Source organism: Citrus clementina, unplaced genomic scaffold (assembly GCF_000493195.1).
Source record: "Citrus clementina cultivar Clemenules unplaced genomic scaffold, Citrus_clementina_v1.0 scaffold_8, whole genome shotgun sequence".
NCBI classification, from domain to species: domain Eukaryota; kingdom Viridiplantae; phylum Streptophyta; class Magnoliopsida; order Sapindales; family Rutaceae; genus Citrus; species Citrus x clementina.
This window is the reverse complement of record NW_006262022.1, coordinates 6,750,231-6,761,179: the sequence shown is the minus strand read 5'-3', so window position 1 is coordinate 6,761,179 and position 10,949 is coordinate 6,750,231. Positions and strand designations below refer to the sequence as shown.

Below are 10,949 nucleotides of genomic sequence, written 5' to 3'. Positions count from 1 at the left end.
CCAAAAAATAAATTGTTTTTTTCTTCATTAGAATAAACTAAATTTTGCCAGAATCCTCATCCTTGTAAGTTGAATTCTATTGTGAAACTAATAGTCCTTCCTAGTAGAACTAACTATCACTTTGAACATATGTGTCATCTCTAACAATAGCTTCCAAACCTGCAACTGGCTGCTTCTCAGCATTAGAAGCAGCATCCGCATTGGCTTTCAACTAGCCATAATTAAAAGGAGGGCACCATTGTTTCCGTTTGTCAGTTTTCTTCCTTGAAGCATAAGCCATAATTAGGAGGAGGGCAAGCTTCCAAATAACATTCCGAATGGTATTGTGAAAATCTTTCACCCTTTTGGTGATAAAAAAAAAAAAACCTTGTTTCTAGTTCTCTCTTAACAATTTTATGACTTTAAGTTCTCTCTTAAGTAGAAACATCATATATATTAATTTGTTGTTAATATAAATAAAAATAAATATTTATGACTTAAAAATAGGTGTTAAATGGCGGTCATCTCACAAAAAAAAAGTACTTAAAAGCAATAGTGATATCATAATTTTTTGTACTAATATGAGAATATCACACTAGATTTTTTTTCCAAATTACAAAAAGTTTGAATTCAAGAATAAATAAGCAATATCAGGAACGAATTTTACAAAAAGCCTCCAGAGCATGTCATATGAATTTGTGATACGAAAAATAGTATACTAGTCACTAGATCTTCTTTTCACATTACAAAAAATTAGAAATGTAATCTAAAATTATATCAATTATTAATTTTATAGTGAATGGGATTTTTATAATATAAGAAATTATTAGCCATTTACCCCAAGGTTACTCTGTGTCCAAAAATACTACAAAAACTTTAGCTTGCTTAATTTTTTTACCTCAATTTATAATTTGTATCAGTCACTCACTAAAAAAATAGAATTACTTCATAAAATGACAAAATAGAAAAAAGTACAAATGACAATAGCAGTTATTTTATAAGGATAATTCAATCCTTTTGGCACCAAATTACACATTAAATTATTTTAAATATTATAAACTATTTTTATACTAAGTGATGGATCTAATCATTTTAGTACTCATGACAATTTAATCTATGTAAATATGAAATTTTGGAGTAGACTTATGTTTGAGTAGGAGGATAAGGTAAGAAAATTTGATACTTTTATTCAACTGAAGAAATTTTACAATTTAAATTAGAAAACGATAAAATTTAATAATTAACTATTATTTGAACTAATTGAATCGTGAGCCATCATTCGTTGCGGTCCCAAAAGCATTCTACTTGTAAAATAAACGGCAGATTGCGGTTTGCGGACAGATTATCAAGGTATTTGTTAATATTCGGTATTGGAAGGAAAAGGGCAAATGTTTCCCTTCTATTTTGGTAATTCTATTCTTCTTCTTTTTCAACCCCAAATAATCAAAAGCTCTCCAATGGCTTTCGTAGCCACAACTCGTCCATTTCATTTTACTTCAATTTCAGTATCAGCTCTTAGATGTAATTTCTCATCTTCGTTCCCTCATACCGGAAAACCCACATCTTCAATTTTGGAAAATGAACCCTCATATCCGAATACAACAGCTAAACTGAAGGAGTCGCTACGACTGACGGTCAAAGACCGAGCCTCACTCGAAAAATTCCTCAGAGAAAGGTGCAAATCATCCGGTGAAGGTGATATTACTTCTATTACTCCTAATGAAGCCTTGTGTGTGTTTGATTACATGCTCAATATGCGCCCTTCTAGGCCTCCCGTCACTTCCTTCAATATTTTGTTTGGTTGTCTTGCTAAGACTAAACATTATGATACTGTCCTTTCACTCTTCAAGAGACTTAATTCAACTGGGTTGTTTCCAAATCTTCATACTTACAGTATTTTGATTAACTGCTTTTGCAAAATGGGTCAAGTTTCTCATGGTTTTGTTGTTCTTGGGAGGATCCTCAGATCTTGTTTTACTCCAGATGCTGTGACCTTTACTTCTTTGATTAAAGGTTTGTGTGCGGAGAGTAGAATCATGGAGGCCGCCGTATTGTTTACAAAACTTAGAGTGTTTGGTTGTGAGCCTGATGTTTTTACATACAATACTTTGGTTAATGGATTGTGTCGAACCGGCCATACAATTGTTGCTCTAAATTTATTTGAAGAGATGGCTAATGGAAATGGGAAATTTGGTGCAGTTTGCAAGCCAGACGCTATTACATACAATACTATTATAGATGGTCTTTGTAAGGAAGGTTTTGTAGACAAGGCCAAGGAACTGCTTCTGAAGATGAAGGATGAGAATATTAACCCAGATGTGGTTACTTATACCTCTGTGATTCGTGGTTTTTGTTATGCTAACGATTGGAACGAGGCGAAGCGTTTGTTTATTGAGATGATGGATCAAGGGGTACAGCCTAGTGTTGTGACTTTCAGTGTGATCATGGATGAGCTCTGCAAGAATGGGAAGATGGACAAAGCAAGTAAGCTGTTAGAATTGATGATTTGGAGAGGAGTGAATCCCAACACATATACTTATAACACATTAATTGATGGTTATTGCTTAACTGATAAAATAGATCATGCAAGGAAATTATTTGTTTCTATGGAGAGTAACGGGTGCATGCATGATGTTGTTAGTTACAACACATTAATAAATTGGTACTGCAAGAATAAAGATGTAGAGGAAGCGTTAAGCCTTTATAGTGAAATGCTCTCTAAAGGAATAAAGCCAACTGTTGTTACATATAACACCTTGTTTCTTGGTCTTTTTGAAATACACCAGGTTGAGCGTGCTTTAAAACTGTTTGATGAGATGCGGCGTAATCATGTGGCAGCTGATACATATACATACAATAACTTTATTGACGGGCTCTGCAAGAGTGGTTTTGTTCTAGAGGCACTGGAATTATTCCGTGCTATAAGAGATAGCAAGTATGAACTCAATATTGTATCCTACAACTGCCTCATTGATGGATTGTGTAAAATAGGCAATCTGGAAACTGCTTGGGAACTGTTTCAAAGTTTGCCTCGTGTAGGCCTAATGCCAAATGTTGTAACATATAACATCATGATCCATGGGCTTTGTAATGATGGGGAAATGGACAAGGCACATGATTTATTTCTCGATATGGAAGCAAAGGCTTTGGAACCCGATTTTGTCACATTTAATACATTTATGCTGGGTTTCATCCGCAATAATGAGACATCAAAAGTTATTGAACTCCTTCACAGAATGGATAAGAGAAATGTAATGCCAGACGCATCTATACTTTCAATTGTTGTGGACTTGCTTGTTAAGAATGAAATTAGTTTAAACTCGATTCCACATTTCAATAGACACAAGTAAGTCAATGAGCTGAATGCTGATTTACTTGTTTGTTTTTTTTCTGCCAAAAATCTGGATTTGGAGAATCCCATTCTTATTACAACTCGTGAAGTAGTGTTGCGTAGTGATGGCATGTCCCCAGGTTCTGTTCATGGATTCTGTTTGCAGACATGGATGACTCATCAGATAAGTTTCAAAGTCTGGCAACTTTTTGTTGTAAAATTACTTTTTATTATTCGGGTCATATGTTTTCCTTCTATAATGCATCTTTTTCATTAGCTGGAAGTGCAAAGTTTTTATGCGCTTACTGTACGACCACTTTTTCTTCTCTAAATAGATAAAATGGCATTTCGTTTTTCATTTGTGAAGCTACTGAACATAAACTTTCTGTTAGTTAAATTGATTGTCTTTGATATCTAGAACTTCTAGTTGTACTAATTTGTACTTCGAGTATATGAGATTGCCGACTGTAATGGGAATTGATGCCAAATTAATTATGCATCAGGTTTTTAAGCGTCTTCATCTTTTATTTCTGTTAACATTTTTGGCTTTGGACATGCTGGATTGTTTTTGGTTTCAGTGATACAAAACATCTAACTAATTGTCCAAAGTTCTTCATTCCTTGTGACATAGCATTCAATTGAATGGTGACTCATGAATCATGATTGTGTGTTTTGGTAGTTGTATACTATGTATTGGCAAGACAAAGTTTGTTGAAACTGAGACTTTTCTCCACCTTCCATTCTTGTTTCATATTCTTATGCTAACATCTTGATCATAATGAGTCTCCTCTTTTCTTTACAACCCCATATAAAGTCTTGGCCATAAGCCTCAAGGCCTCTTGGCTATTACAGCAGTGAGTTCACTCTCAGGAATCAGATCTTTCAAATTCGAGGAAATTTGAAAAAATTGCAAATGTCTACGAAGCAAGTGGTCTAAAGGTCCTTTTTGTTATCACTCACACAACATTACTCAAGAGTATCTACGTTTTGCAGTTGGTTCTGTTGTGAAACAGCATTTCTGATTATTCTAGAAGACAATTCTTCGAAGCATGTATTTGAGATGCGTGTAGAGCCTTTGGAATTATATGATTAATTCGCTTTAATTTCCAGCCATAGTTCTACTTGCATTGACAACTTGAGCTTGCTGTCTTGTGGTTTTAGAACCTGCTAAAGTAAGCGTACACACGACAGTGAAGAATTGGTGTAAGTAGACAAAGTATTGATCTCTGGGGATTAGCTGTCCTTTAACAATCAGTGGTGTTCCCGCTACCGGGTGACAGATTGTGTATTTGTCTCTGAATCTGGGGCATATCTAAAAAACTAAAAGATTTACTTTCTATCTTCAAGCACAAGAGCATACCATTATGATCTGATTTAATCTAGTCCACTAACTTGGCTTTTTTTTAATTTATATACCATTTTGTGCTATCCATCTACATTGGCAGGACATATTGCACAGTTTATCCTGGAAATCATCCAACACCAAGTTCCAATATCAATTCGAGATCAAATAAACACATAATTATGAACAATAATAATAATAATTAATTTTGAATAATAGTAATCACAATAATTTAAAAATAAAATAATAATTATGATAATAGTTAATTAAAGATTTTTAGTAATTTTCAGCAATGAAACTCATTTCAATTTCAATGCTAAGATAATGTAAATACATCAATAGCAATACAACTTATTCTGATTCTAATTCGTACAGTTAAAGTAAATAATTTGTTCTGATTCTTATTCCTCACTCAGATTTTAACTCATTTCGATTCCAACCCATTCCGATTTTCGTTTAGTAAATGCAGCATTAGTGTTATGGGTTGCAACTCACAGTTAGTTCTACATTTCTGGGTGCAACTACTAGGTTAAATATATATTTCACTATTCTCAAGCCATTGGTCATCACCTTTATATTTGCTTATTAGAGTTGCTATTCTAGTTATTTTTGAAATTCAAAAAAGTAATATTGACTCATATTTTCAACATTTTTCTCATTTTTTAGGAGAGGAGTTTATTTTCAGCTTGAGGGTTTTTTTGACTTTTTATTCTATTGAGACACTTATTCCTCTTCAAATAATATTATATTATTTTTTATATTATCATTATGAGAAGTACTATAATTACATTTTTGAAAAAATAGAGGGTAATTAAGAATTTGATTAAATTTATATAAACTTGATTCTATTTGAAGAGTCTTTTTGGGAGAAGAATTATTTTTTTCACCCTTCTATTTGTCTTATCAGCAATAGAACACAATCCACTAAGTCCTAAAAAGACTATATGTTAATACAAACTATGAATTACGAGTTAAATTCATTATTTTGCATAGATTTGGATTTTTTTTTTTTTGGTTTAAACAATTTTGCTTGGTGATGTGAAGGGTAGTATCTTTTATCCAAACATGAAACTTTAATAAGATTTCAGTCGGATTCACGATTTCAAATTATAATATAATTCCAAATCCGATAATTTCCTAGTTTTGAGAATAAGTGCAGCTTTTAGTACCCTCTAAAATACTTATAACACTTTTTTTAATTTTATTTTTTAAAAGACCTCAGTGTAATTTTTTAAAATATAAATCTATATATTAAAATTAATTATCTTCTTACAAAATTCCACCCTAGAAAGATATTTATTTTAATGTTTTATTTATAAAATATGTAAAAATATTAAAATCTTCAATTATTTTCTTTTTATTATATAATTTCTATCTCAATAAATTTAAGCTCTCATAATTTTCTTTTAAAAAAAATATTTTTCGATTAAATTTAAAATATAAATACAAATAATGTAATGAGTGGGTGTAAAATTTTGTTAAGATCATAATTTATTTAAGTGTTGAATTTAAATTCTATTCAAAATAAGAAATACATTAAGTTATTTAAGTAATTTCAATAAATAAATTAAAAAAAAAAAGGATTTTATGAGGAATTTTGGCTGCTGTGAACTTTCTTTCGCATAACATTGGGTTTAAGAAGGGTCCAAGGCTCAATGCCAACTAGCGGCCCAAAGAATCACAATCACACGTGTCGAACAGCTACGTGGCGTGTACATTACGCACGTGAGCGCATCTTAGCCCAACTTTCTCAACAAGCAATCACTTCTTCAGAGGCCTTCTCTCGTCTCTTCTCTTCTCATCTCATCTCAGATCAAACTCTTATCTAAACCATCATCACAGTTTCTCTCCGTCTCTCTTCGGTGCGGTAAAATCACATTTCGGCCCCCTGAAATTTCGTTAAATTACTGTTTATTTCTTTGTTATTATCTGGATTTGTACACTTACGCATTTACTAATTTTCTTATTTAAATTATCCACTGGCTTTTTGTTCTAATCCAGCTTATTTTTATACCGATGAATATCGCAGAGCTAATAATATTAACAATAATAAGTAAATAAACGAATGCGAAATTTGGGTTTTTATTTTCTGATTTTCTTTGTAATTAGTTCGTTGCATTCATTTAAAATGATAATAACAAAATTTTTGGCTGAAAAAAGGAAAATTTTTGTTATTCGTTTAATTATTTTAGATAGAAATTTGCTTTTGTTGAACGAGCCTTGTGGTTTCTTCTTTGTGTAGGGAGCTGAAAGGTTGACTATCTTGGTTTGAATACTCATTCACAGTAAAAATGGTGATTATTTATTTTTATTTTTTATATATGGGGTTCAAATTTATTGTTCAACTGATTCATGATATGGGGTCGATTAGTGTTTTCATTTTTTTTTTCTGGAGTTTAAGGTTACCATTTATTAGATGTGATGACTATATATTTCTATTTTTATTCTACATTGGCAGGTGAAACTTAGCACCTCAGGTGTCTGATTAAGAATGGAAGTTACATCTAATATGATCATGATTGTTTATTATTCATGAGAACAAAGAGTATTAAGAACAAGAATTTAACTAAGTAGAAAATAAAAATGTGAAAACATTAATTAGTTTTTCTCTTATAGTGCAATTAAAATCATTCGATATTAATTGATAACTTTATCTTTTTTCTTTTCAAATTAGACAACTATGCAGTGTATATGGATCCACATAGAATCTAGAGAAATAGTATATTTTGGGATTGAGAATTAGAAGTTTGATTAGTATCCGCATTATATTTCGTAGGGAATGCTGAGGAGTGAGGACAAACATTTCATTTAAAGATGTGTAAGAAAATAGCACAAATGAATCAAAATTATTTTGTGTCTTTTTAGAAGGTAACAATTAAGAAATTGGATTATGAATTAATGAAAAGTTCTATGTTTTAAACATTTATTGAGTATTAGGGATTTAAAAGTAAATCTTACTCATAAAATTGGTAACTATATATAAAAATATCTTTTTCCGCCAAAACCCAATCTAAGAGGACACAATTCTTCACCCTTGCTTGCATTTGCCAATTTATTGTAATTGTTACGAGTTGGTGGGAGTGATTCATTATGATCTGATGATCAGGCTTGTTTTTGCATAGAATACAATGTGGAGATTTTAAACCGATGAAATGAAATACTGCTTAATTGTGCTGCCTTTGCAGCTGTATTCCACTTAGAATTCATGTTTGCAAAATGTCAAGGTTGTTGTGTGGATAGTTTAAGGAGTAATATCTTTGAATATAGTTGAGTATGTTTTGCTTTTCACTAGCATGTCCTATGCATCATTGATTGTTCATTCCATTGGTGGCGATGTTGCAGTTTTTTGATGGATATGGATATCATGGGACATCATTTGAGCAGAGTTACCGATGTTACCCTGCATCATTTATTGAAAAGGTAGAAATTCCCTTTTCATCTTATGGCTGTTGAATTTACTGACTCTTGGAATTGTTCCTATGTCATCAGAGGTCTTATTCTGGATCAGAGATGTCTCTTTTCTATTTTGTTGTTTCATTAATCATTCATGTTTGTGTATTATGCTAAGGATCATCGATCGAATTGTGTATTTGTTTCTAATTGATTCTTTTGGACTTGTAATTGATTTCTGTGATTCTCATTTCCTTTTTTTTTTTGTTTTAACTATTGTGCAGCCACAAATAGAAAGTGGTGACAAAAGTGAGCCTTTCAACTTTGGTGCTTTTATTTATAAGATTTTTTTCCCTCATAATTCACTTTTCTGATCTCTTCCCCCTTTTTTTTTTTGTTTCCCCAGTTATAATGCCTCCTTCAGCCCTTGATCGCCTTGGTTAGTCATAATATATAATGCTATTATGATCTATCTTATGATCTATCTTATTTTATGATCTATCGTTACCCCAAGTTGTGACTTCAAATATATAATGCTAATGTTTCTATAAATTCGGCAGCATCTTTGCATATTGATTATCCAATGTTGTTTGAGCTACGTAATAATGCGGCTGAGCGGGTTTCCCACTGTGGAGTTCTTGAGTTTATTGCAGAGGAAGGCATGATCTATATGCCATACTGGGTAGGTGGTGTTGAAAAGTGTTTTGTGTTTTTGCTTAGAAAATTTGGAGTAATATTGCTGTAAGGCATTTTAACTGACAAAGACATCTTTGAGTCAATTGATTTATGTTGTCTTGGTTAAAATTATTATTATTTAGATGATGGAGAACCTGCTTTTACAAGAGGGAGATATTGTGCGAGTGAAAAATGTGACACTTCCAAAGGGAACATATGTCAAACTTCAACCTCACACAAAGGACTTTCTCGATATTTCTAATCCCAAAGCCATGTGAGTTCCTGCATTTTATCATTAATTATTTGTTTATGGTGAGACATATATGATTCTCTGATTTGTTAACCTTTGATAATTTTGGGATGGAAGAGACTTCTGAAGTGAAAGCCTTATTTATTTATTTATTTTTTTTGGTGGTTCTGATTCTGCTCTGTCTTCTTATCAAGTCTGCTTTCTGTTTCTTTTAATCTATTATTTCTGTGTGTATCTTGCTGAATTTTTTTAATTTTGATGTTTCTGCATCTGCCTGTTCCTTTGTATTTTATAATTCAAGTGATATGATAGCTGTCCTGCTTATCATTTTGACATCTTTCTCATGCAGCTTGGAGACGACGTTAAGGAATTATTCCTGCTTGACCACTGGGGACAGTATTATGGTGGCATATAACAATAAGAAATATTACATTGACATTATAGAGACGAAGCCTTCTAATGCAATAAGCATCATTGAGACTGACTGTGAGGTAGATTTTGCACCTCCTCTGGATTATAAGGAACCTGAAAAACCAATTGCATCTGCTTCAAGTAGGGCAACAGCAAAAGGTGAGAAATTGTTTTAGGTGTCTTCCCTTACTGTTTCTGTTATTTCATCCTTTTTGTTTCTTCCACTCATTTTGTTTTGGAGGAAAACAAGAAAAGAAAAAAATAAATGGTTTCCTCCATTCTCTTTAATTATAGATTGAGCATTGATACAGTTCAACCTATATTTTTTCCCTTTTGAGCAAGTGGTTTTTGTTCTGTGTCTAAGCCCATGCCAATAGGGTTGTTTTTGTTCACTGTAGGGTTGTTACTACAAAATTTTGTATTTTAGGTGCACCACATTGGATCTGTTCTGGAACTTAATTAAACTTTTTATAAAAATTTCAAGAGTTATCATCTGATGAGAATTGTTGGAAGTATGTGGAATTTATTTTAAATTTAATTTGTAATTGCAATAAGGTATGTTATTCATTCCTTACAAGTGATCAATCTCATTTTTTATGTAGCTGAAGAGGCTTCTGTTGAGACCGAACCAAAATTCAGCCCTTTTACTGGAGTAGCTAGACGGTTGGATGGGAAACCTTTGACATATCAACCTCCTCCTGTTCCTTCCTTAGGGTCCAAAGACAAGCAACCTGCCACGTCTAATGGTACTGGGCAGCCATCTGCAGGGTCTACTTCACAAAATGCTGCAAGACAGTCTCAGGGAAAGCTCGTGTTTGGATCAAATGCAAGCCTCCATCCTAAGGAAACACAAAAGGTACTACTATTTTACCTACCTTCATTTTTCTGAATCAGTTTGCTTAGCATCATCACTCAGTTTTATAAACAAAGCTTTTACAAACTGCTAAGTAATATGTTCCTTGTTCCGTGCAGCCGGTAGCTGAAAAAGAGATAAAACAGGAGCTGCCTGAAAAGAAAGAGGAGCCAAAGTTCCGGCCTTTTACGGGGAAGAAGTACTCATTGAAGGGTTGATTAATTTATTGGACAGCCAGTATTTATTGCCTTTAGGTCATCAGCGCCCTTTACTTGTCCTTTATGGATCAAAGAAACTACATAACTGCAATTATCTGAGTGTTGTATTATGGAAAAATGCAACTTTAGTATATTATGTCAAAATGGAGGCAAAAAGAAACTATTTTGTTTGAATATGAATCCTTAAAATATCTGTTGAAAGAAAGGAAAGAAGAAAATGCTTCAACTCTATTATTGCCGCATTTTTATGGTCTTGTAGCTGAACTTTCATGACCGTGGTGCAACCAAACTACTGAGGTATTGTTCTGGTATTGTGGAAAGACCGAGGGGAAATGCTACCCATCTTTTTCAGTAAGCACAAGTTTCTGCGTAAGTGAGTGCAGGGAAGAGAAGAAAGTAACGGAGTCGGCTTTTAGTTTGTTTATTTTTTTTTATCACAGATAAATGGGATAATCTGTTGGGACAGTAAGCAATATTCAGTAAACTCGGCGAGTGGGAAA

The 10,949-nt window shown here is 32.7% G+C and overlaps 2 protein-coding genes across 3 annotated transcripts; both read left to right on the top strand.

The window, feature by feature from the left end:
• Positions 1–1,280: 1,280 nt before the first annotated feature.
• LOC18034408 (putative pentatricopeptide repeat-containing protein At1g12700, mitochondrial) lies at positions 1,281–3,814 on the top strand. The gene has a single exon (XM_006423434.2). It carries the CDS (start codon positions 1,368–1,370, stop codon positions 3,327–3,329), a length of 1,962 nt encoding a protein of 653 aa, XP_006423497.2. The 5' UTR covers positions 1,281–1,367; the 3' UTR covers positions 3,330–3,814.
• A 2,601-nt stretch (positions 3,815–6,415) lies between these two features.
• On the top strand, positions 6,416–10,680 carry LOC18034848 (ubiquitin recognition factor in ER-associated degradation protein 1). 2 transcript variants are annotated; one of them, XM_006423432.2, is made up of 10 exons: positions 6,416–6,519; positions 6,895–6,946; positions 7,995–8,072; positions 8,327–8,351; positions 8,449–8,481; positions 8,603–8,724; positions 8,861–8,991; positions 9,317–9,537; positions 9,981–10,234; positions 10,351–10,680. In XM_006423432.2, the coding sequence occupies exons 2-10, from the start codon at positions 6,944–6,946 to the stop codon at positions 10,447–10,449; spliced, it is 966 nt and encodes a 321-aa protein (XP_006423495.1). In that variant the 5' UTR covers positions 6,416–6,519; positions 6,895–6,943; the 3' UTR covers positions 10,450–10,680. The 2 variants fall into 2 exon arrangements, with proteins under 2 accessions (XP_006423495.1, XP_006423496.1); XM_006423433.2 differs by having other exon boundaries at positions 6,417–6,514.
• The last annotated feature ends 269 nt before the right edge of the window (positions 10,681–10,949 follow it).

Excerpts from the sequence above, each read along its gene's own strand:
- LOC18034848 (XM_006423432.2), top strand. Across the intron at positions 8,073-8,326 it reads CTGCATCATTTATTGAAAAG|CCACAAATAGAAAGTGGTGA; the intron begins GTAGAAATTCCC and ends ACTATTGTGCAG. Across the intron at positions 8,992-9,316 it reads ATTTCTAATCCCAAAGCCAT|CTTGGAGACGACGTTAAGGA; the intron begins GTGAGTTCCTGC and ends TTTCTCATGCAG.
- LOC18034408 (XM_006423434.2), top strand. The coding sequence starts at position 1,368 with ATGTTTCCCTTCTATTTTGGTAATTCTATTCTTCTTCTTTTTCAACCC.